The sequence below is a fragment of the Loxodonta africana genome, chromosome 9, assembly GCF_030014295.1.
Source record: "Loxodonta africana isolate mLoxAfr1 chromosome 9, mLoxAfr1.hap2, whole genome shotgun sequence".
NCBI classification, from domain to species: domain Eukaryota; kingdom Metazoa; phylum Chordata; class Mammalia; order Proboscidea; family Elephantidae; genus Loxodonta; species Loxodonta africana.
The window spans coordinates 111,482,415-111,508,699 of NC_087350.1; the positions used below are offsets into that span (position 1 = coordinate 111,482,415).

General features: G+C 42.3%; 1 protein-coding gene and 1 long non-coding RNA gene across 4 annotated transcripts in view; one reads left to right on the forward strand and one right to left on the reverse strand.

The window, feature by feature from the left end:
* Nucleotides 1-812: 812 nt before the first annotated feature.
* On the reverse strand, nucleotides 813-26,195 carry CD274 (CD274 molecule). 3 transcript variants are annotated; one of them, XM_023545286.2, is made up of 7 exons: nucleotides 25,981-26,195; nucleotides 24,102-24,167; nucleotides 22,759-23,100; nucleotides 13,425-13,703; nucleotides 9,961-10,071; nucleotides 7,874-7,933; nucleotides 813-6,638 (listed from the first exon to the last, which is right to left on the reverse strand). In XM_023545286.2, exons 2-7 carry the CDS (start codon nucleotides 24,151-24,153, stop codon nucleotides 6,553-6,555), a joined length of 930 nt encoding a protein of 309 aa, XP_023401054.1. In that variant the 5' UTR covers nucleotides 24,154-24,167; nucleotides 25,981-26,195; the 3' UTR covers nucleotides 813-6,552. The 3 variants fall into 3 exon arrangements, with proteins under 3 accessions (XP_023401054.1, XP_010586356.2, XP_023401053.1); XM_010588054.3 differs by having other exon boundaries at nucleotides 813-6,689; nucleotides 25,981-26,086; XM_023545285.2 differs by lacking the exon at nucleotides 24,102-24,167 and having other exon boundaries at nucleotides 25,981-26,086.
* Nucleotides 8,203-26,285, forward strand: part of LOC111749856 (uncharacterized) — a 31,765-nt gene continuing 13,682 nt past the window's right edge. The window contains exons 1-2 of the long non-coding RNA XR_002785057.2: nucleotides 8,203-9,374; nucleotides 9,974-10,033. This is a non-coding gene — a long non-coding RNA (uncharacterized LOC111749856). The remainder of the gene's footprint in view (nucleotides 9,375-9,973; nucleotides 10,034-26,285) is intronic.

Below are 26,285 nucleotides of genomic sequence, written 5' to 3' on the forward strand. Positions count from 1 at the left end.
TACAAATTAAGTGTTCATAGTGTATGTGTTGTGTCTATAATTAATATAATGTACAAAGTATAGCATACTGTACTCTTTGGTCTATACCTTACTTTTTTTTCTTTTTTATTGTGATTTAGGTGCAAGTTTACAGAGAAAATTAGTTTCGCATTAAATAGTTAACAAACCAATTGTTTTGCGTCATTGGTTGCTAATCCTGCAATGTGTTAACCCTCTCCCCTTCTCTACCCCGGGTACCCTGTTTCCATCCTTGCAGTTTTCCTGTCTCTTCCCACCTTTTCGTCTTTGCTTTTGGCTTGGTGTGCCCATTAGTCTCTTATACGTGATTGACCTATGAAGCATGTCCGTCACGTGTATTATTGTTGGCCCAATAGACCTGTCTAATCTTTGGCTGAAGGGTGAACCTCAGAAGTGACTACCGTACTGAGTTGAAAGGGTGTCCAAGGGCCATACTCTTGGGGTTTCTCTAGTCTCTGTCAGACCAGCAAGCCTCGAGTTTTTTTTTTTTTTTTAATTGTGCTTTAGGTGAAGGTTTACAGAGCATATTAGTTTCTCATTAAACTATTAATATACATATTGTTTTGTGACATTGGTTGCCACCCCCATGCAATGTCAACACTCTCCCATTTTTGACTTTGGGTTCCCCATTACCAGCTTTCCTGTCCCTTCCTGCATTCTCATTCTTGACCCTGGGTTGGAGTGCATTTTAATCTTGTTTTGTTTTATGGACCTGTCTAATCTTTGGCTGAAGTGTGAACCTCAGGAGTGATTTCAGTACTGAGTTAAAAAAGTGTCCAGGGGCCGTATTCTCGGGGTTACCCTACTTTTTTTTTTTTTTTTTTTTACTGACAATACATCTATCTTAGAGAACTGCTGTCATTACAGCAAGAACTTCCTCTTTTATTTCTGTAGCTGTCTAATGTAGTATTCTGTAGTTTGGATAAACCACCATTTATTTTTACCAGTTCCCTATTGATGGGCATTTGGGTTTTTTCCAGTGTTTTGTTATTAAGACTAAAGCTGCAATGAATACCCTTAGACATATTTCAGTTGGCACATATGAGAATACAGCTGTAGGGTAAATTCCTAGAAGTAGAATTGCTAGGTCATTTATAATTTTAATGTTGTTATTAGTTGCTGTTGAGTTGGCTCCAATTCATGGCAACCTGTTGAGTTGGCTCCAACTCATGGCAACCCTATGTACAATAGAATGAAATGTTGCCTGGTCCTGTGCCATCTTCATGGTTTGCTTGAGTCCATTTTTGTGGCCACTGTATATTTTGAATGCTTTCCAATCTAGAAGGCTCATCTCCCAGCACTATATCAGACAATATCCTGTTGTGATACATAGGGTCTTCAGTGGCTAATTTTTGGAATTAGATTGCTAGGTCTTTCTTCCTAGTATGTCTTAGTCTGGAAGCTCTGCTGGAAGCTGTCCACCATGGGTGACCCTGCTGGTATTTGAAGTACTGGTGGCATAGCTTCCAGCATCACGGCAACATAAAAGCCGACACGGTACGACAATCCAACAGACTGGTAGTGAATAATTTTGATAGATACCAACAAATGACTCTCCCCAGAGGTTTTGGCAATTTACATTCCCACCAGCAATGTAAAGGATCACAGATTTTCTTTGCTAAATTTATCCTTTACATAAAGACAGGAAGCTTCTTTCCACAAGAGACACCATCAGTGGTGGCATCTTCTCCATTCGCCAGAGCTGAGTTGAGTCTGGCCTCCTTTGTGAAGGCTTCTCAGTCCCCAGGATTCTCTCCTGCCTCTACTTCACAGCACTTGCTGTCTCCTCTTCTCATTGTCTTGAGACATTTTCTGGTAGTCTTATGTTCTGTAACACTTGAATTGCTACTTCATTTTTCATGAACATATGTATTGGTTCCTCAGTTAGACCGTAAGCTCCATGAGGGCGTGGACCACATTCACTATTTCTTTGACTTCTCCCCAAAGCCCAGTAGGATGCCTGGTCTGTGGAAGGTGCCTATTGAGTAACTGGGACCCACTGAGATGATTACAATGGAATCGTGGGAAATAGGAGTAGAACTGCATATTAAAACTGTACTTTCTATGTCTCGGTTTTGGCATGGGGGTGGGGAGGGGGAGGAAAATGATCCTTAGGCAAAAAGAGAAAGAGTACAGGTGGAGGGAAATACACAGAGAAAAATCAGAATATCAGATTGATACACTGAGATATGCCCCAGCCCTTGCGGTAAATCCATTTACTTCATGAGGTTTTTTCTTCTCTAAGAATGGAGGCACTGGGACACTGTCCAAACTCTGCTCAGTAAGTGTTATAGCGTCATCATCATCACCATCATTACTCCAAAGATACTGATACTCTTCCTTTAAAAACATCTAGAGTCTGACACAGATTTTTAGAAACTGTTATCACCATCCTTTGAAAGTATTTGGTTCAGAGAAATGATCAAAAGTATCTAAGAAACTGATGTTTGGATCCATGATACAACGTGGATGAACCTTGGACACAACATGCTGAGTGAAATAAGTCAGTCACAAAAGGACAAATGTATGCTCCCATTTACATGAAATAGGCAAATGTATAGAGGTCAGAGTATATTAGTGATTGCCAGGGTGTGAGGGAGGGGGGAAAGGGAGTCACTGCTTAGGGGACACGAGCTTCTGCTCATGGTGGTGGAGCACTTTGGAAAGATGGACTGTGGTGCTGGTTACACAATATGGTGATACAATCACCGTCACTGGACTGTCCATGTAAAAACTGTCAAATTGGCAAATGTTTTGTTATATGTGTATCTTTACCATACACACACACACACACACACGAGGTCTCTTTAAACTAAGCCTGATGACTCAGTCATTAAGCTGGGTGATACACTGACAGGTCTACACCCCCTTGAATGGATAAGTACTGTCATGTTTGTTTAAAACCACCTCTCTTCTTAGAGCTTCATCTGGCACTCAGCCTTAAGCCCCAACCCATCTTAGCTCTAGGTTTCTCACTTCCCTTCAGAGCATGCAGACTGAAATAGATCTAGCTTTGAATGCATTGGTCTGTGTCACCCAGTTTACTTATCTGTTTTGCTCCCATGGAGGAAAGTCCCTTCTTTTCCCTCCATTCTCCTCAGGACCACACCTCTCCTCACCTCCCCCCCCCCGCCCCCACAGATCTTCAATTTGGATGAGAGAATTCTCTTTTCTTGGGATGGTCCTAAGAGAAGCTACCGGGTGAGGGAGAATGAAATTTTTCTTTAATATAAATTCTTTTGCTATTCCCCATCACTCAGATTCAAGAGGGTGCTGTGTGAACACCACTACCACCACCAGCTGCCGCCGAGCCAACCTCGACTCACAGACTACCTCCATGCATCAGAGCAGCACCGTGCTCCATGGGGTTTTCCATGGCTGATTTTTTGGAAACAGGTCACCAGGCCTTTCTTCCGAGGTACTTCTGGATGGACTTGAACCTTCAACCTTTCAGTTAGTAGCCAAGCACATTTACCATGTGTACCACCCAGGGGCTTCAGATAAACAGAGTATGAACAAATTGAACTACAGAGGTTGCTGCTGTTATTCCAAGTAACTGTCCCCACTGAGATATTAAACTGTGAGTGTTTTTATAAACATGTAGAAAACAAGAAAATGGACATGCTGGTATACGTTGAGGAACAAAATAAAGAAAATTTTATTAAGTTAATGCAGGTATAAACAGTGACAGCCAAATACAGAATTACATGACGTCTCTGCCGATGGCGCTCACAGTGAAACACAAGACAAAAAGATAAAGTGCCTTACAAATCCAACACCATGGGTAGGGGTGTTAAGACTTTGGAATACGATGAGTAGCCTGCATACCTGGCTCAGTCAGAATCCTTGCTTGTCCTACACACAAACAAGGAAAATGATACAAGTGAACACGTGCAAAAAGGCAACAGAAGTTCTGTCGGAGTCTGCGTCTTCAGCTTTCATGTGCGCAAAGTGTCATTGATCTAGGGAAACTGCCAAGATGCAAGGAAGCCTCTGAGGCCTCCTGAGAGGGCGTCTGAATCTCAGGGAGCTTGGGCAGTGATGACAGCTGGCGGGACTCAAGGGTTCAGGCTGACCAAGGGGCCTTTTCTGGCACAGGTGAGGGTCTAGAGCAGCCAGCTGTCAAGGTACTCCACTGGAGTTTCCAAAAAGGATGCGTATATTTGCAAGTGTAACATTAAAATCAAGTTTATACTTGAGAGGAAACCCTGGGGGCGTAGTGGTTAAGTGCTACGGCTGCTAACCAAAGGGTTGGCAGTTCCAATCCACCAGGCGCTCCTTGGAAACTCTACGGGGCAGTTCTACTCTATCTTATAGGGTCGCTATGAGTTGGAATCGACTCGGTGGCACTGGATTTGGTTTTGGTTTGGTATACTCGAGAGAAAACAAATCATTTTGGGGGAAAAAAGTTTCAATCATGATTCCATCATGAAACCAAAAACACCAGTTGCTGTCAAGTCAACTCCATCTCATGGTGACCTCAGGTGTGTCAGAATAGAACTGTGTTCCACAGGGTTTTCAGTGGCTGATTTTCCGAAAGTAGATTGCCAGGCCTTTTATCCAAACTGCCTCTGGGTGAACTGAAACTCCCAACCTTTGGTTAGCAGCTGAGTGTGTTAACTGTTTACACCACCCAGGGACTCCAGCTCCATCATACAGGGTTAATAATAAGATTGTTCTTTTTTCCTAAGGACTAGATTGGCCCAATGGACCTTGGGGGACCCATAGTCTCACTTTGAGCAAATCCAACATACACCCAATCCCACCACAGTCACAGAGCAAGTACATCAGGCTGTCTAAATGCATATGCTGTTTGTACTTAGCATATTCTAAGCATCATGGAGGGTACTAGAGGAGCTATGGAAAAGCTGATCTAAAAACAAATAAGACATGGTCCCTGACTTCTGGAAGCTTCGAGTTTGGATCTGGCTGCTACAGACAGCATAATGTATTACATGAAAAAGCAAAGTGCAGAGCAAGTGCCGAATACATTACCACCTATGTGAGTTGAGGCAAAAAGAAAAAAAAAATATATATATACACATACATTTTCATATACATTCATGGAATATTTTCAGAAGAATATATCAGAAAATAGGCCACATTGGATGCATCAGGAAAGGGAAACTGGATGGAATGGAGATTTTTCACAGTCTCTTACTGGACTTTTGGAATGCATAGATTTAAAATCCCATCACATTTAAATAAAAAAGAAAGAATTGCTCAATAATACTACTACCCAACTCAGTGCCGTCGAGTTGATACCGACTCATAGCGCCGTATAAATAAGCATCAGATTGTATGATGAAGGCAAATAAATAGGAATAAATATAATCACACAAAAAGAACTCAAGAGTTATTTCCCACAGTCCTCATAAACGAAAAGTGCTTTGATTATTAAAATGTTTAAGTACATTCATCTGTCCGGGTGCACACTGACGGCCACCTGAAGTGGTTTCCATCTCTCTCCGTTCCTCTAGCCTTTTGCCCTCACGCCACCGTTCTCCCCCAACATCTCATACCATATGGCTGCACTAACTTGTAATAAATATGCTTGTCTTTCTCCCCACCAGGCTAGGAGCTCCTGGAGGGCAGGTACTTTGTCTTCTCAGCACTGTGCACTCAATGCCTGGCACTTGGTAAATGGTTGTCCAGGGAATGAATTGCTCAAGGTAAACTTCACCTGCAGATTGTATTCTAAAAAGAACAGGGCATGGTAGCCGTGTAACTCTAAGGCTCAGGAAAGTTGTTTTCTCTCTCTGGTTCCGCATTGGTAAAGTGGGCATAATAACAGTGCTTACCACAAGTGGGCTGTTACAGTGACTAAATGAGATAGAGTATATGCATGGAGTACCACATAGTTGTAAAGCTGATATCTGAACAGCACAGATACTGCAACGGACACTTGAGCTCTGAGACTAGGGTTATTCCAGTTCATGGACCATCAATGGGTAAAATAAAGTAAGATTCTATAAAGGTCAATGGTTTGTTCCCTGTGCTTCCATTTATACCATCCGTTCTATAGGATACCAAGCACCTTCCAATCACTATATGTTTTACTATCACTAGATGGGAACAATTCATTAAGCAGCGAGTTTAACTTGGTGACAAAATTTTAACATCTACCACAATGTATCTTCAAAAGCAATCATTCACAGCCACACTCATGACAAGAAGACCCCGCAGACTCAAAATAAATAGTCAACATTCATACATAAATACTGCTGCATCAGTGGGACACTCAGTCACAAAGAAGACAGCTAGCAGTGTCGCTTGGAGAAAAAGGATCTTCCGTAGCAACTGACCATTAAATCAGTGATCCTCAGCCCGTTCGTTCTCCCGGGGTGAATGAACGATGGAGGCTCGGCGCTCAGAAGTATCTTTTCTCCCTGGCCCCTGCGCCGATGGGTCTCCCAGTCTTTCTGAAGTAACATGTTTTCCTTCCAGGCTACCCTTTCTCCTCCATCTTTCTCTGTTCTCCTCCTTCTTTTTCCCCAGGTTCCATTTGGAGCGAGCGTGTGGGCCTTCCCAGTCCTATGCCATCTGCAGCCTGCTCGCCCATCCGTCCCTAGTCGTGCTGTACCTGGACAAGCTTCCAGACCACAGGCGGAGAATCCCTGCTTTAAGATGAGAAGTTACAGCGCTGGGTTACGTCTCCTCAGATTTTGAGTCTGGAGAGTGATAAAAGTATGTATATTACTTTTATATTAATTTCATGGGAGGGCAGTCTGGTGAAAAATAACAACAGCAACAACAAAAATCTAAAGAGAAGCATAATTCACATTTTCTAGATGATATAATAAGCTTGCAATAAGGGAAAGAGGAAGATTCTATTTATGCCAATTACCTTCACATGATACTGAGTGGCCAACTGTCCTGGTACGCCTGGGACTGCCCTGGTTTTAAAACTCAAAGTTCTGTGCCTTGGGAAACCTCCAGTCCTGAGCAGGTGGAGATGGCTGGCAGCATCTCTGACCCTGCCTACTAAATGCCATTGTGACAACAGCAGTGGACGAACCAGGCAACGCTTGCTCATTAGCTTTACCACACAAATGAGTGCTATGAACCACAGAATGAAACCTGCCTGAGCTTGTTCAAGTTAATTAGACTCCTTTAGACTTGGGCTCATTGTTAAGTTTTTGGTTTCCAAGCTACGCCTTAAAAACTTAAAAACCTTACTATAACTTCCTTCTTGGTTCAGTCTGCTAGGCGAGGTTCCTCTGACCCTTTGTAAATGCAGACATTCGTGGCAAAAGGATTTAAGCACATAGGTTCTCAGAAAGGTTCCATAGTCAGGCTAGTGGCCTCTCAAAGCCTGGCTTTCATCCTTTACCAGTGGTGTGTCTTTGGCTATTTTCATGATCATTTTGACCCTCTATTTTCTCTACTAAGACATGGGGATAATTCTAGTATTGATCTCTTGAATTTGGGGCGGGGGGAGCAGTGGAGTAAATGAAATAATGCACATGAAGCAGCTAACACAGTGCCTGACACACAACTACTATTTATCATTCACTCATTCATTCATTTTCCAAACACATAAGTCAGCTTGGTCCCCTGCTGCAGGCAGAGGCTGAGATGAGGAGCAGTGCAAGCTTAGCAGGGAGAAGCCACCTCTTCTCTCCCCTGTCCTCGCCCTCACACAACTGCTCACCACCCAAAAGCTCACTCTGAGGGCACTCCCTAAATCGCCTCTGGCTATGGGAGGAGTTGTGGGACACAGAGGAGTCTGCAGTTCCCATACCAGCATTCCTTACAAGGAGGGAAGATTATGGCTGATAGACTCCTCCTTGTTTGTTGCTTTAAATTTCTGTTTCCTTTTCTTCAACTTCCCGATCCCTTCTGATACGCTTACCATTTTGCTTCTGTGAGTCCATATCTCCGATGCCACCTTTTTCCACATTCATCATTCTCACTTGAGAAAAAGAAATGCTTTGAATTTCTAGGTAGCACAACTCTACATCCCACACAGTGACTCAAGTTTAAATTTCAGATTCCTATAAAACCTTTCTCATCCCCTAGGAAGTCTGCTAGACTTCCTTATTCCATGGATCCCAAGCCTAGAGGTGATTTCAACAGTGTAAGTCACATGATTGTGCTCCTAAGATTTTCTTTCGGAATATAGGTAGTCCCCTACTTATGACGTATTTGAGTGCTTACAGCTGTACCTTTTTTTTTTTTTAATGTATCTTATGGGTTATTACTATGTACTGCATCCAATGTTGCAGCTCGTAATTTGCCGATGTCATCATATCTGTGTTTATACGTAATGTTTCCAATTCCCAAAGACAAATAAAGATTGCATTTGTAAAGATACTAAAAGATAGAAAAAGGCAGTAATAATGAAAACAAAAAAAAAAGAGGCATTCTACTTACGTTAGAACCGACTTACAACAAAGTTGTTGGAACAGAACGCTGTTTTAAATCGGGACTACCTGTGTAGAGTTTTATTTTCCATTCTTCCCTCAGAGATGAGCTACATTCTGAAGTACTTTATTATTCTTTGGTTTTCTAGTCATTCTTAATGCCAACTAATTATTGTTCACAGAGAAATATTCAAAGTGCAAGTTGGCAACAATTATTTCCTTTTACAAGTCAACTCTACCTCAGGATCTGAATGCCACTGAAACTTGGTCCTTGTAATCTGCCCAAATGCCCCAGTTTTGGTCAGAACCCGTTCTTCAAAACTAGCTCAGTTACGCCACCACTTTCCCAAATCCACCCCTTCTCAGGGGGCTGTGGGGAATTTCCCAATGACTACTGGAATTCCCTTCCACTTTCTAATTCCCTATTTGACATCAGCTGTCTATACAGAGGTCATCATTGGATCCCTTGGTACGTTTCTGAAAGTATTGGGGGAAATGTTTATTTCGAATCACCTTAAAATGGGAGGAAATGATTTGAATAAACTCATTTTCCTTGATTTTAACTGTTTCCATGGGCAAGTAGAGAAATGAATGCATGTTTTTTTTTAAATTATTTTCAAAAATATTTAGCACCCTCCACCAACAACAAAAAAAAGCCTTGCAAAATATTCTATGGTAAAAATATCGCAGCTCTGCAGGAGGAACTATTTTTATTACTTAGGGTGTCCAGAAACCAGCTCAATATAAAGTTGCAACTCATGCATTTCTCAAAGTGAACTGAAACTGACAGGCATTTCAGCTATTTCTCTTCCATAAGTCTGTGGCTATTTGTGTGATGAAGAGAAGCTATGATATTGGGTTGACTTCACCTCCATGCATACCCATTCTCCTCCTTTCACCCCTGTACACCTGCTCTTCCTCCAGCAGTTCCACTCAGCTCTGTTGTAACCGCTGTTGAACAGCCAGGTGCCTTTGTGTCACCTTGCAGAGGTAAGTCAGGTTCCCCTGCACCCTATGGCAATGCTACTGCAGGTGCTCACTGCCCATCCTCCAGTGTAGGTGATGTTGAGAACAGTGGCATGAGCAAATCTGGAAGAGATGGCACACAGATGCACCCAGCAGAATGACTAGACCCGCTTTGCATGCTTGAAAGTTGGCTCTGGAAGGGAAGGCTAATAGGAGGGCTACTGTTAGGTGCCATCAAATTGATTCCAACTCACAGTAACCCTTTGGGACAAAGTAGAACTGCCCCATAGGGTTTCCTACATAAAAATCTTTTTTGGGGAGCTGATGGACAAGTCTTTTCTCCCCAAGAGCAGCTGGTGGGTTTGAACTGCTGACCTTTAGGTTAGCAGCCAAGCACTTAACCATTGCACCACCAGGGCTATAAAACAGTGTTTCCCAGTGGGGGCCTGTTGGCATTTTGGGTAGGATGGCTCTCTGCTATGTGGGGTTGCCCTGTACACTGCAGGACATTTAGCATCCCTGATTGTGTCTACTAAAAGGCATTGTGACAAGACCGCCCTCATATACTTCCACACACCCCCAGTGGAGACCACTGCAATAAATGAGATACCATTTCTTTTCAGGTAGAAGATGACTGTCATCAGGACACCAAGGAACAACAGGACGGCTCCCAGAAGTATCAAGTGAGTCCTCTTACTTGGTAGAGATATGCTAGGTGGTTCTGAAAAACGAAACAAGAAGAAACTAAAGATAAAATTTTGACGGGAAAAGGTCCAGGGACTAAAGATAACATTTGGATGGGAGGGGCCGGGGAGCCATCATCCTTATGATCTAATTTAGTTTAGCTTTAGGTTAATTTCCTTAAATATTAAAAGCTCCTGGCCAGTGAGTGCTGTCACAAGGAGGTGCCTCTGGTAAGAGATGGGAGCAGCAAATGGAAGCAGCACAGACTTTGGACAAGTGGCCCAGGGATTGAGCTCTGTGGCCTTTCAGTGCACTAGCTTTGACTCTTGGGCAAGTCCCTTAACCATTCCGAGCAAACAAAACAGAAATGGTCATAAACTTACCCAGAAGCTAATGTTTCTAAAGTGCTTAGCATAGGACCACAGGGAGTGGCCGCTCAATACAAAATGTAGCCTTGATTATTTCACTTCCTTTTGTGTTCTTTAATATTGAAGCTAGCAGCTGACTGCCCACAGTGGGACATGGGAGGCCACTGGGCACTGCCAACAACCTGCTATCTCCCACATTTGTGGTAATGATTGGGGACCAATGCTTGCTATCCTTTGTTTCTCTATAGTTTGGACATCATGAGACATCCAGTCATTGGCATCTCTCACCAGCCTCTCTGTCTGGGGCTCCAGGCAGGAAGGAAAGGGACACTGTGGCTCATGGAGGCTCAAAGACAGCTAGCTAACTGTCACCTCTTGCCATCAGTCAGCTCCTGCGGCTCAAATGGGAAGTGAAATCCATGACCCCTACACACCTAGCTCAAGTTTAAAGCCACAACAGCAGCATGCCTTTGTCTAGCAGCTTACAATATACAAAGCCTGTTTATATGTGTTTTATTTGAGTCTCATAACAACTTTATGGGTTAGCGTGGGGACACCAGTGGCTCAGTGATAGAATTTTCTCCCTCTGTGTGGGAGCCCAGGGTTGATTCCCGGCCAGGGCACCTCGTGTGCAGCTACCACTCACATGTCAGTGAAGAGCTACGTGTTGCTGTGATGTTGAACAGTTTTCAGCAGAGCTTCCAGGCTGAGATGGACTAGGAAGTAAGGCCTGGCAATCTGCTTCTGAAAATCAGCCAATGAAAACCCAGTGGATCACAATGGTCCCATCTGCAAACAATCATGGGGATGGCACAGGACCAGGCAGTGTTTTGTTTCAACGTGCATGGGGTTGTCATGAGTTGGGCCAACTCAAACACAGCTAACAACAACATAAAGCCAAACCCTTTGCTGTTGAGTCAATTCCGACTCATACCGACCCTATAGGACAGAGCAGAGCTGTCCCATAGGGTTTCCGAGGAGCAGCTGGTAGATTTGAACTGCTGACCTTTTGGTTAGCAGACTGAGCTCTTATTGACTGTGCCATCAGGGCTCTAAAAACCCCCCTCAGTTTACAGATAAGGAAACAGCTGTTGAGTTACTCTAGGTTGCCCTGTAAGTAAACTGCCATAAAACAGCTTTTAAATGGCAAACAAAACAAAACCAAACCCACGGTTGCTGTGGAGTTGATTCTGACTCATGGTGACCCCATGTGTGTCAGAGTAGAACTGTGCTCCATAGGGCTTTCAATGGCTGCTTTTCCAGGCCTTTCTTCTGAGGTACCTCTGGGTAGACTCCAACCATAACCTTCGGGTTAGCAGCCGAGTGCGTTGACGATTGGAATCACCCAGGGACTTCTTTTTAAATGGCAGGAACAAACGTAATATAGCTCTTACCAAAGGTCAGTCTGGCACCTTAGGACTCATATCCCACTAAGGGCACCTCCTTAATTTTCCAAACTATTTTTGCTTTTGTTGCTCAAAGGACCATCCTGGATTGTCTTTTCCTACTGGCTGACTCTTCTATCCAACTTTTTAGCTGTTTACCTGAAGCACCCAGTTTTTCTGTCAATATCTATTGGGAAGGAGTGGTAAAAAGTGCTTCTTTTCAGAACACCACTGGGTTTCCCTCAAATATGGCCCACACCCACCTCACACTCTCTAACCCCTGAATCTCCCTTCACACTCTGTATCCTTTCCTACCCACTTCCGTAGGGCAAGGAGATAAGGAATGGCTGGATTGGTACAGGCAACAGTGGCAAACCATCTTCATACACTATAGCTCATTTTATCACTACAAGAACTTTTCCCAGTAGGTAATACTGGCCCTATGGGGGAAGGAAGCACACAGAAGCCTGGCAACCTGCCCAGGACCACGGCCTTAAAACCCAGCCACTAAGCCGACTGACTTGAGGTGGAAAATCACAGGCTGCCTTGGGGAGGCAGGTGGGGAGAAAGGATCTCTCCTGTTTGGAACAAGGCAGAAAAGTACACTCTGTTTACTTTCTGCCATCGAAGCCCTGGAGAGAAAGCAGCAGCTCCAGTAGGCTGGGATTTGGGTGCCTCAACTCTGACCTGAGTGGAGCATTCCTCTGACATGCTCCCCCAGCTCCAAGGGCACTTCCTACATGGGATTGGGACGGGCTGTTTTCTTTTCTGTTTCCCGGAGGCTGTCAACTATGTCTTATTCTTTTATGAGCCTGCAGTGCCTCACATAATACAGAGAAACCTGGGAGAGCTGGAACTCAACCAGATGACCTTCTTTTTCCAGGTCTCCAAGTTTTCTGTCTTTGAGAGGTGCAGTCTTACTGCTTTTCTATTGCCTGTTTTACTGGAAAATAAACGTTTGAGTTTTCCTTTTCTCATAGGTTTCCACCTTGCACAGGCTCTGGCTTTTGCAGGTTTTACTGTACCTCGTATGTAGGGCACACTTAGTGAATATTTAAACCCACTGCCATGGAGTTGGAAACCCTGGTGGCGCAGTAGTTAAGAGCTATGGCTACTAACCAAAAGGTCGGCAGTTTGAGTCCACCAGGCACTCCTTGGAAACCCTAGGGGGCAGTTCTACTGTGAACTATAGGGTTGCTATGAGTTGGAATTGACTCGATAGCAATGGGGTTGTTTTTTTTTTTTGGCTGTGGAGTCAATTCTGACTCATAGTGACCCTGTAGGACAGAGTAGAACTGCCCCATAGGGTTTCCAAGGCTGCAGTCTTTACAGAAGCAGACTGCCACATCTTTCTCCAGCAGAGCAGCTGGTGGGTTCTAATCGCCAACCTTTTGGTTAGCAGCCTAGTGCTTAACCACTGCACCACGAGGGCTCCAGCAATGAATATCTGCTGAATGTTTATTACATAGCAATATGACTTGGATGAAAGGAGGTGAGGAAGCCGGGGACATTTCGTAAATATCATGTTATTCATTCATTCATTCAGCAAACACTGAATGCCTTCGATGAGCAGGTATCATGCTGGGTGCCAGGGCACAGTGCTAAGTGCATTTTAATGGAGACATTCAGAATGTTACCTGGGATGACCAACTCAGCCGTACTGTTCTCCTCGGGACCTGCTCTCTGGAAAGTGCAGTGGAAGACCTCCTTGGCTGTCGTGTTGACTCTCAGTGTGCTGGTCACATTGAAAAGCTCCTCCTGTCCCTTGGTGATGGTGGTCTTGCCTCTCAGGACTTGGTGGTCACTGTTGGTCCAGATGACCTCAGCCTCAGGGTAACCCTCAGCCTGGCATGTTAGCTCATGCTCCGAGGTGACTGGATCCACAGAAACTCTTTGGTTGATTTTGCTGTACGGGGCTAGGTGTGAGCAAAGAGAAGTCAGGGCTTTCACTTAGCACACGTGGCTTGGTGTTGCCTGCATTAAAAAAGTGTTAATCCAGGCTAGCTCTTAGAGCAATAAGCTTGAAATTCAGCTGTCTCAGCAGTGGGGAACCTGCCAGCCCTGCTTCAATCCTTCTATCCAGACTTGGGCCAAGCTTTGGTTTCAAGGTACAGCTATCTTGCTATAAAAATCATGTATTTTTATTGTACTCCAACTAAACGTATTGTTGTTGTCGTTGTTAGGTGCTGTTGAGTTGGTTCCAACTCATAGTGATCCTATGCCCAACAGAACGAAACACCGTATAGATTAACTTAAAGAGAATTGTCATCTTTAAGCCAGTAGTCTTTCTATTCAAATATAAAATGTGCCTCTTCATACATTCAAGTCTTTGTACATTGCTCAGTCAAGTTTTAGTTTTTAAACAGGGCCTGCCCATTTCTTCTTAAAGTTATTCCTGGGTACTTTCTTTTTGTTGTTGTTGCAAAGCTGTTTTCATAAACATGAATCTTTCCAGCTTGCAAGGACTGTTTTCTTGGATTTCAATAAAGACAAAATCGGATTTTGATGCACCATTTTCTTTTTCAACGTTTAGTGAACGATCTGCAATTAGGTATGAAAATTCATACAACGTAATTTGTAAAAGTTGATACATTTGCTTGGATGGTACTTTTTAAAATTAAAAAAAAAAAAATTAACTCCAGAATAGTTTTAGATTTACAAAAAAGTTGCAGAGGTATACAGAGTTTCTATATCCCTCGCCCCGTTTTCCCTATTGTTAGCCTCTTACATTACTGTGGTACATTTATCATAACAAAGAAACCAGCATTAGTGAGATGGCTGTTAATAAAAAGGTCGGCAGTTCAAATCCACCAGCAGCTCCTTGGAAACCCTATGGGGCAGTTCTTCTATGAGCTGGAATGGATGCAAGGGCAATTTTTTTTTTTTTTTTTTTAACTGAACCCCACTCTTTGATTTCACTAGTTTTCTCTAGCGTCCATTTTCTGTTTCAGGATCTCATCCCAGACACCACATAATAAGACTCATTGTCTAAACTTCTTTATGCTGAACCTGCTAATAGATCACTTAAATAATGATTATATTCGAGGAAGAAAGTTTGATAAATTTTAGATTATTGGTTTGGGACCATTTTAGGATTAAGATACCCAGTTCGCTGACTATTCTAGTAGGTTGGTTTACACAATCTAAGATCTTTATTCATGTTTATTGCTACAAGTATGCTAACATGTTTTTATTTTGTTGGTATAATCTTTATTTTATTCTTAATACTTTGTAGCCAGTAGTGGTCCACCTACACGTTACCTGTTGCCCTTGAGTTGATTCCCATTCACAGCTACCATGTAGGACAGAAGAGAACTGCCCCACAGGATTTCCAACGAGCAGCTGGTGGATTCAAACTGCTAACTTTTTGGTAGTGGCTGAACTCTTAAACCACTGCACCACCAGGGCTCCACAGTGGTTCACCTACAGCCTTAATTCTCTGTTCTTTTTCTAAAGACATGACCACTGCTTTGTGATATGATATATTCAGAGATTTAATACAAAGCAGCCAAGATGAAACAAAAACTGAAATAATGATGTGGTGTCTTGTTGGTCTCAAGCCAATGAAATCACCAGAAGAAGCACTGAAAATCAATATAATTATGATTTCAAAACATAAAAATAATGATTCTTATGGGTAATGGAGTCCTCAATCTTGCATCTGTTATGTTAAAAAAGAACCCTTTAAAAAACTAATTGATTGATTACACTTCATGAAATAATATTGGACTAGGAGCCCTGGTGGTGCAGTGGTTAAGAGCTACGGAGAGCTACGGCTGCTAACCAAAAACATGGGGGAGTTCGAATCCATCAGTCGATCCTTGGAAACTCTATGAGGCGTTCTACTCTGTCCTATAGGGTCGCTTGGAAACCCTGGTGGTGTAGTGGTTAAGAGCTATGGCCGCTAACGAAAACACTGGCAGTTCAAATCCACCAGGTGTTCCTTGGAAACTCTATGGGGCAGTTCTACTCTGCCCTCTAGGGTCACTATGAGTTGGAATCGACTCGATGGCATCTAACAGCTAAAATAACACAGGGTCTAGTTCACATAGCTCGATTTCCTGGTAATTAAAATTTTAAGCCTAAATCCCTTGTAAAGGGTAAAATGCTTGCTTTTTTTACTGTTACAATTTTTAATAGAAGAATAAAGGAGAATGCTGTTTCATAGGTAGGAACATGTACATATATGGTACACCTCTAAGAAGCCAATGAATGGGTATTTTTATACCATACGAATTACTACATTACTCTCCAAAGCAGGGTACGTGCATTGAGAAGCAGGCAAAAAATATTGGAACTTATATTTACATGTATTTTTATCTCGACAATTAAGAAAGGATTTAAGCTTTAACAAGTTTTGCTAATTGACACCAGGCCTTACTCTGTGGGCCTCATGAAGGTCTTAGCTGGAAGGGTGAATTTTAGAACACGAGAGGGAGGATGGTGATTGCTTTGGGTTTATGGCTTTTAGATTCCCTTAAAAAAATTTTTTTTTTAAGTTAATTTTAGGTAAGTTGACCTTCTTACAGAATGAACAACTAATTAAAAAGTTCCCTACAAAGAAACTGATGGTTGAAGATAATACTAATAATTCAAGCACAAACCAAAAGGAAATGGCAGAAGTGACCCTTTTCATTAGCCAGTTTATGAGGTTGAAAACAGTAAGGATCTAACTGGACCTGACAAGGTATTGGCTAAAAATCTTCAAAATGATCAAGACCATCACCTTCCTCAATGATGAATTTCACCCTAAAATATATGATGTCCTGAAATATTAGCTAATGATAGTGAAGCATCAGAATGGGAATTCCAGAACACTTAATTGTGCTCTTGAGGAACCTTTACATAGATCAAGAGGCAGTTGTTTGGACAGAACAAGGGGATACTGAGTGGTTTAAAGTCAGGAAAGGTGTATGTCAGGGTTGTATTCTTTCACCATACCTATTCAATCTGTATGCTGAGCAAATAATACGAGAAGCTGGACTACATGAAGAAGAATGGGGCATCAGGATTGGAGGAAGACTCATTAACAACCTGCGTTATGCAGATGACACAACATTGCTTGCTGAAAGTGGAAAGAAAGGACTTGAAGCACTTACTAACGAAGATCAGAGACCACAGCCTTCAGTATGGATTGCATCTCAACATTAAAAAAAAAAAAAAACATTAAAGAAAACAAAAATCTTCACAGCTGGACCAATGGGCAACATCATGATAAATGGAGAAAAGATTGAAGTTGTCAAGGATTTCATTTTACTTGGATCCACAATCAATAGCCATGGAAGCAGCAGTCAAGAAATCAAAAGATGTATTACATTGGGTAAATCTGCTGCAAAGGACCTCTTTAAAGTGTTGAAGAGAAAAGATGTCACCTTGAAGACTAAGGTGCGCCTGACCCAAGCCATGGTATTTTCAATTGCATCATATGCATGTGAAAGTTGGGCAATGAATAAGGAAGACCTAAGAAGAATTGACGCCTTTGAATTGTGGTGTTGGTGAAGAATATTGAATATACCATGGACTGCCAAAAGAACGAATAAATCTGTCTTAGAAGAGGTACAACCAGAATGCTCCATAGAAGCAAGGACTGCGAGATTGCGTCTAACATACTTTGGACATGTTGTCAGGAGGGATCAGTCCCTGGAGAAGGACATCGTTCTTGGCAAAGTACAGGGTCAGCGGAAAAGAGGAAGAACCTCAAAGAGGTGGATTGCCACAGGGGCTGCAACGATGAGCTCAAGCATAACAACAATTGTGAGGATGGAGCAGGACCGGGTAGTGTTTCGTTCTATTGTGCATAGGGTCGCTATGAATTGGAAGCAACTCGATGGCACCTAACAACAACAACAATGACAATGACAACAAAGTGAAGCATCACAATTAGGAAGACATTGAAAGTGTCGTTTATTAAACATTTTCTCTCACCCTTTTAAAATTTCTATTATTCTTGCGTATTTTTAGAGTATACAATGTATTAGGTTGAACCATATGAAATTGGTGATACTCAACTTCTTTTGACCTTCAAAAATAGCAATTTCATATGACACAACCTATATATTAGTGAAAGCATATGCTTTATAACTTACATACACATATAAAGGAGCCCTGGCGGTGCAAAGGTTAAGTGCGTGGCTGCTAACTGAAAGGCTGGCTGTTCAAACCCATCCAGCCACTTTATGGGAGAAAGACTTGGTGATCTACTCCCCTGAAGACTCCAGCCAAGAAAACCCTATGGGGCGGTTCTATTCTGTTACATAGGGTCTCTCTGAGTCAGAAATTGATTTGACGGTACATAACAACAATAAAATACATGTAAATATACACATACATTATGCATACATACATATATGCATACACACAATAGTTTAAAGGGCTTTACTGATGGTGTGGTAATAAAAACATGCTAAGGCTGGTGAATCAAGGGTGAGAAAAGGTTGTTGGAGTTTTGAAGTCAATACAAATCTTGGTACACTCCAGAGGTACAAATGCAGGCAGTAGAACATGGTTATTACGGGTGCAGACTTCACAGTCATACTGCTTGGGTTTAGAGCCTGGCTTTGTCACTTACTAACTGGGTAAACTGGGCAAATTACTTACCTTCTCTGGGCCTTAGTTTCCTCATTTATAAAATGGGAAGAATAACACCACATTTCATTAATCTGAAATGCCATCTATTGAAGACATACTCAGGTTTCAGAGATAGTAAAATGTGAAAAACAAGCATCTTGGACATGGTAAAGTATCTGCCTCATAGGGTCATTTTGAGAATTAAATGAATTAATTTAGGCAAAGTGTTTAGGACAGGGCCTGAAACATAAGGGCTACATAAAAAAAATGAGTGCTAATTACTAATAGTAACTGCTGCTACTACAATGAGTACTACAGCTCCTCCTCCCCCTCTTCTTACTACTACCTCTTAAGTGTTCTGTGGTACTCTTTAGAAGGTGTTGACATCTCCTTATGGATAGTCTCGGGGATGAATTTTCTTACAGATATTATAACATCAAATCCAAACCTGCTCAAGTGTCAAAAATTTTAGGCTAATCTTATTTGGGGAAGTATTTCATTCATTCAAGAAATATTACTACTACATTACTATATGCCAGGCCCTGGAGAGACAGCAATGAACAACACCAGCTGAAATCCTTGTCCTTGTGGAGTTAGTTGGAAGAGACAGATAACAAACAAAATAGGTAAACGTGGTTATATGATACGTTAGGTGGTATATTAGATGGTAATAAACGGTATAAACTTAAACAGGGCTGGCAAATTTGAAGGAGAGATGAGGGTTTCGGAATGACAGCGCTTAATCTTTGGTCCATACTCACAAATTAGTTTCATCAGGATAACTATGTAACACTTAGTTCTTTCCAATCCCTAATCCCATTTAGGGTCCTGAAAGTATAAATGAGTGTTCCATTTTTCCTGCTAGAGTAGGCTCAGTGATCAAGGAAAAACAACATTCTCAATTAAAATACCTGAGAGTCTGGTATTTAAATTAACAGTCAAGAAGGTTCGGTAACACCCCAAGTGCTGATCACAGTTGAGTTAATCCAAAACTAAGCCCTTTCAGTTTTGAAATGCTTCACCTTTAAAATTCCATGATGAGCAAGCTCCTGTGGGGGCAGTTGTGTTATCACACATTTGCAGTGATGGGAAGAGAAGCCCTAGTTACTGTGAAATCATTTGCATATGAAGGTGACTCAGGAGCTCTAGTTCCTTGAGTGGTAAATCTGGTCGTTGGCCAGCCAGCCACCCAGCTTTGACTGCGCTGAAACAGTGTCCCCAGGGACCTTGGAAAGCTTCCCCTGCAGGAGGTCCAGACCACCATATGTGAATGACAACGAGAGGGATCAGGGATAGAATGCCAATTTAATCTTCTATACAACAAAAATGGAAAGGTCAAACAAATCAGATCTTCAAATCTGGGTGGTCATCTATCTGCTTTGCCCCCCAGGGGCCCCTTCTTAAAATAATCACAGTGCCAGAAGACTTTCTACTGCGTCACATCATAGCAAACTGCAGATCCACAAGGGACAACCTAGTAAGAACCCTGGTGTTGCAAGAGTTAAGTGCTCAGCTGCAAACTGAAAGGTCAGCAATTTGAACCTCTCAGCTGCTCTGTGGGAAAAAAGACTGGTAACGTGCTCCTGTAAAGATTACAGCCTTGGAAACCCTATGGGGTAGGCAGTTCTGCTCTGTCCTATAGGGTCACCATGAGTCAGAATTGACTTGACGGCACCTAATAACAACAATAACCTGGTGGAGTCTCCGGGTGGTATAAATGATTAACATGCTCAGCTGCTGACTGAAAGGTTGGAGGTTCGAGTTCATTCAGAGGTGCCTTGGAAGAAAGTCCTAGCGATCTACTTCCAAAAAAATCAGCCACTGAAAACCTTATGGAGCACAATTCTACTCTGACACATACGGGGTTGCCACGAGTTGGAATCAACTCAGCGGCACCTGGTAACGAGCTGGAAGAACACCCTTTCCCAGTACAGGGAGAGCTGCACACTCCCTGAGGGTTGATGGGAGATCCTCTTCTCTGAAAGGAGCAACTTACACTCTATGCCTCCTTCTTCCTGACTACCAGGCTTATGTTCTTCCACCCCTTCCCAGATTCAGCAATGCTGAGTAGTTAGACATCCCTTCAGAGGGCTAAGGCTTGATAATTTCTTTAATGCTTTGGAAGACAGTAGGTGTTTGGTTTTGCTGATGGGCTGAAGGAAAAATTGAAAATATAAACCCCCTCCCATTCCAAGCTTTCTTTCATAAATATCACTGTTCTGGAGAAGCATACCATAAAAAATAATGAAAATTAAATCTACATCACAAGGGACATATTGTCGACAATGGTAGCATTATTTGAGCCAGAATCACAGACACAGTAGTGTACCATAAAATGGATGCACTTCCCTTAATCTCTATTTTATCCTGTTTTTGAGTTTACAATTATCAATGATCCCTTTATTATAACTGCAAGCTTTTTCTACTTATCTTACTAACCTTCAGATTGATGGTGGCCTAGGAATGGAAAAACCAAGAGGAGATGATTCAATTATTCCGTTATTAAAAGGTCATCATATAAATGAAAGAAACAGGCAGGTAATCTCAAAACAAGGGCTACTGAAGGTAGATTTCAGCTCAATATCAGAAAGTAATTTCACCAGGCCTTGGAAGGGAGGTTCCAATGACGGAGGTAGGGGGTCTGTGAGCAGAAGATGACTGAATATCCTTTGGGGATGCTTCAGAGGGGATTTCTGTTCTTGGTGGGAAGTTGGGTTAGATGCTCATGCCTGGGCTCCTTTCAGCTCTCAATTCCGTGACTCTTACCAGTGGAAGCCGAGGTAGTAAGCTAAGGTGTTTTCCTTTACTCGGCTAGTGGTAACCCAAACCTTAGAACCCAAGTGACCTGATGACATATCTGTGGGTCAGTTCCCAGGAACCGATGCTTACAGTTCCTCTTCAACATTCCAAGATAACATTGGTGTAGATTTTCAAGATGAGTGCATGCCAGGAGCACAGCTCACATCCTCTCTGAGGAAGAATGGGTTCCCCTATACTTAGGATTATTTTTGCCTTTGCAGATTGACTTCTAAGTTTTTTTTTTTTTTAAATATGAACCTCACAATCAGGTTTGTTCTTAATATATTTATTTGGTTCTGACTTAGAAAGATTCAAAGGAAGGAAAGTGCTGGCAGACTTAACAAAATAAAAGCAGTTGAATAAAAAAAAATTTCTGGAAGGACACACAAATAGTGGTTACTATTTTTGAGTGCCATGGAAGATGGGGGTGAAGGGAGGAGGGATACTTTTGCACTTCAACTTTTGCACTTCAGTTATTCCTTTCTATGATATCTGAAAGGAGACCTGGCGGAACTGTAGTTAAATACTCAGCTACTAACCGAAATGTCGGTGGTTTGAACCCACCTGCAGCTCTGAGGGAGAAAACATCTGGAGATCTGTTTCCATAAAGATTAACCAAACCAAAACCAAACCCTCTGCTTGCAGAGTCGATTCTGACTCCTAGCGACTCTACAGGACAGAATAGAACTGCTCCATAGGGATTCCAAGGAGTGGCTGGTGGATTTGAACTGCTGACCTTTTGGTTAGCAGCTGAGCTACTAACCACTGCACCACCAGGGCTCCCCATAAAGATTACAGCCTGGGAAACTGTGTGAAGTAGTTCTGCTCAGTCCTATAGGGTCACTCTGAGTCAGAATCGACTTGACAGTACACAATAACAAATCAACATGATATGTGAATGATTTGCAAGTACATATATTATGTTTATGATAATAAAAAAGTTAAAACTAGGATTTATTTTAGGAAAACTGACCATACTGTGGAACGTGGCTCCGTCATGTTTGGCTCTGGATATCCATGCTCCAGCTGCCACTGAGTCAGTTCCTGCCTCATGGCAACCCCGCGTGTGTCAGACAGACTTGTGCTCCATAGGGTTTTTCAATAGCCGATTTTTTGGACGTAGATTATCAGGCCTTTCTTCTGAAGCACCTTTGGGTGGACCTGAACTGCCAACCTTTCAGTGAGTAGCTGAACGCTTAACTGTTCCAAACCAAACCAAATCCTCCGCTGGTGGGTTGATCCTAACTCATAGCGACCCTTTATAGGGCAGAGCAGAACTGCTCCATAGGGTTTCCAAGGCTGTAAATCTTTACGGAAGCAGACTACCACATCTTTCTCCCAGGGAGCAGCTGGTGGGTTCAAACCACTGACCTTCTGGTTAGCAGCCAAGCAGTTGAGTGCTGTGCCACCAGGGCTCTGTTCCAGTGACTGTGAAATAGGAAGTGTTCAAGAAATGCTCATTGGATGTGTGTATGAATGAATGAATGAACAGACTGCTGCTGTTCTGCCAGAAAGTAAGGTTGCATTTCCAAGAACGAAAAGTTCTCGGCACATGGAATACATTTGTAATGAAGGTCAGTTCCCTTTATCTATAATAATTCTTACCATTGACTTTCAAAGTAATCCGCTTGTAGTCGGCACCACCGTAGCTGATCAGGCAGCGGTAAACCCCTGCATCCCGCAATTTCACATCCGTGATCTGAAGCACGGCCTTTCCCAGGGCAAGCTGGTCCTTCAGCAGCTGGGCCCTCTGGCTGTAGCTGCTGTGCTGCACCTTCAGGTCTTCCTCCCCATCCACAAACTGAATAATTTTTTTATCCCCCTTTTCCCAGTAGACAACTAACACAGTCAAGTTTAATTGCTTTCCTACAGGGAATGTGCATTCCATCGTCACATTCTTGCCGTACTCTACCACATGTAGGTCCTTGGGAACACTGATGGTAAATGCTGAAAAAAAAGACAACCAATCTTCATAAGCTAGAACAGCCCTTAAAAAATTTACAAAATGGGTGCAGGACTTACAACCACTTTATCTAGTCAGTTATGCAATAATTATGTTTAAGGATTTACTTCCCTAAAATATACTTTTTATCCTGTGTGCTTGAAGCATGTTTTGGGACTCCATATGTCATCCCTGAGTTAGAATAATACAATCAGTTAAACAAGTTGCTGTCTCACAATTCATAAACATACATTACTGTTGTTATTGTTGTTGTGTGCTGTTGAGTTGATTCCAACTCATAGCAATCCTGTAGGACAGAGTAGAACTGCCCCATAGGGTTTCCAAGGAGTTGCTGATGGATTCAAGCTGCTGACCTTTTGGTCAGCAGCCTGAGCTCTTAACCACTTCACCACCAGGGCTCCAAAACACTACTGCAGAAATATTAAATGGTGGTGGGGTATTTATAACCAGCTAGACTTTGCTCCATGCAGACATATCAGAATTTGTCTTCTACCTAGTCTGAACGGTATATTCCAATAGTCCTCTTCTCTTGTTTCCCTAAACTCTTGATCAGTTCTCCAGCCAGAGGTACATGAGTATGGAGGTTTAGGGAGGGCCTCAGGATGAAGCGAGTATTGTGTGACTCTGACACTTCCCTTGAACACTTAAATTCTCCCTTAGAATATACTCATTGCAAAGAGTAGGTGACAGAGCAATGCAGATAGGATGATCCCTGTTTAAAACAAATAAATAAACAGTACACATACAGGCCATTTTCCCAAACATTTTCAATGATTATCCCTGGGAAATGGATTAATGGGTTAATTTTATTTCTTTCAGTTTGTCTATATTCCCTCTATCTTTTTACAGTGACATGACTCGCTTGTTTATGAAATAAAGAAGGGAAAATATTCCTCTAGAAAAATATTACATCCATTTTGATTATTATTTTAGCTTTTAACTTATGATTGAAATATTTAAAATATAGAACCTAACGGTGTCTTACCATTCAGGAAATGTGAGTAGGTCATGAATGTAAGGACATTTAATATCCTCATCTTTCTGTAATGACCTAATTATGAAAAACAGAAAAAGAAGACTGGTTCACGCAATAGTTCAACACCAAGGCAGTATGGGACTTGGCAGCTCTAATTGAAATGGCCTTCTGCTAAGTGACCAATGACTGATTTGTAAACCTGGAAATGCAGCAGGGAATTTGGAAGTTCAAGTTCTTCATTTAATATCCCAGAACTATACAAAGCCAAGTGGAAAAAAAAATATTACTATGACAAAAAGAGAATTTAAAAATTTATTTACGAGCCCTAAAACAAACAAACAAACAAAAAACAAAAAACTTGTACACTCAAAAGAAGCCAAGGAGATATTGCACCAAAAATTCTTTCAAGTATTCCATTTTTTTTTCTGCAATGTAACTATCAAGAAATCCAATCCTGCTTTATGCAAAATTTCAACATGAGGAGAATCTGACTTCCACTCTTCCACCTTTCAGTTCATTTTCCCCTAGCAGCCAGCTACCTCCATCCTGCCCTCCTTTGACTGTTCAAGCCTTCCACTTCACTATTCCAGCCTCACCAATTCCCCCCAAGTGCCCATCCTTCAAACTACCCTCTTCTCCTTCTCACTACTGTAAATCATAAATTCTACTCCCTCAATAAATTGATTCTTCTTCCCCCAGGGAGTGTGGGAAGGAGAAACAGTTGGATTTAATCAATTCATACTGAGATGTGAGTGACTCGCAGCTACTCTTTCTAGAGGTATCTCCCTAGGTTTCATTCAATTTGTCATTCTACTTGAAATTCTACTGTTTCCTTCCATTCAGCAACCACCCATCAAGCACTCCCTATGTGTCAGGCACTATTTTAGGTGCCGAGGATACAGCAATGAACAGGAAAGCAAAGTCACCATCCTCTTGGAACTCATATTCAAGTAGGGGAGTAAATAAAGAAGATTTGTATTACTATATTCCAAGCAATTGTTCATTCACTGACATATTTTCTCTCTCTTGTGCTATACATATATTCATAAACTTTGAAAAGAGTCCAGTGTTCCCCCTAAGTGTCTCCCTGAACTCTGTATAGATATGAAAAACTCACAAATGATCGATAAATCAATGCTATACATACGTTAAGGCAAAAGAGCAATGCTTCTAATATATAAATAGCTCTTAAAAACTATGAGAAAACCACACACAACCCAACAGAAAAATGAGCACAAGATACTATCATACAGTTCAGAGAATAAGAAATAGAAATGATTCATAAAAATAGAAAAGGATGCTCAATCTCACCAGTAAAAAAGCATAAATGTAAGACCTGAGACATCATTTTTCACTGTTGAGCTTGACCAAAATTATAAAGATTCTTAATATTTGGTGTTTGTGAGGATATGAACAAATGGTGGGGGTGTGAAGGTAAACAGCCTTTGTGAATGGCAAATTTGGTAATATCTCAAATTTTAAATGTGTATGACCTTGCACTCCCTCTCCTAGAAATCCGGAATGGCATTGCCAAGGGAAAGCAGAGCTGATAATTTCCGCAGGGTTGTACTGCCAGTGAGCTGCCCAGGGTGGACTAGGACCTAGGCGTCCTGGCTTCTCTCTAGACCTGGCTACCTCAGGACCATATTCACGAATAAGCATAAACATATACTTAAAAGACTGACATTAAGCAAAACGGAATCCCACCTAGCAGGAAAACAAACGTACTCCTTGTTCTTATTAACCCCAACTGGGAACGGGCTTCCCTTCCCTTTTTCCCCTTCCAAAGCAAGGGGCTATATGCACCGTGTCTGCATGTTTAAAGCTCTGACCGAGCCAGCGGGCGAGACCCCGGGCAGTGGGAGGCGCAGGGGAAGACCGCTCCTACCTGCGCTGCGCAGAGACGGAGACGCGGGAGGCCGCGGGGACGCTGTGCCAGACGGAGCCTGAGTGCAACCTGTGGGGCCGCCGCACACTAATGTGGCCCCGGGGAGCCGGGTGGAGTCACGTCCAGCCCCACCTCTGCCCAACAGGGCCGGCCAGACCCTAAAAGACCAGCTGGAAAGTCCGACTTTCTTCCTTCGTGGCTGGAAGTTTCCTCCTAGGAACTAGCGGATCTAGCATCCTTGGAATGAATGTGTAGATAAATCAACCGAAAGTGAAACCTACCAGCCCTTTCTCGTAAATCAGGGA

Bases quoted from the DNA above. Each gene is read 5' to 3' on its own strand.
- CD274 (XM_023545286.2), bottom strand. From the start codon at position 24,153: ATGAGGATATTAAATGTCCTTACATTCATGACCTACTCACATTTCCTG. The intron at 23,101-24,101 runs GTAAGACACCGT...CTTTTTTTTCAG, and splicing joins CTACTCACATTTCCTGAATG to CATTTACCATCAGTGTTCCC. The intron at 7,934-9,960 runs GTATCTCATTTA...CTTTTTCTCAAG, and splicing joins CTTCTACCTGAAAAGAAATG to TGAGAATGATGAATGTGGAA.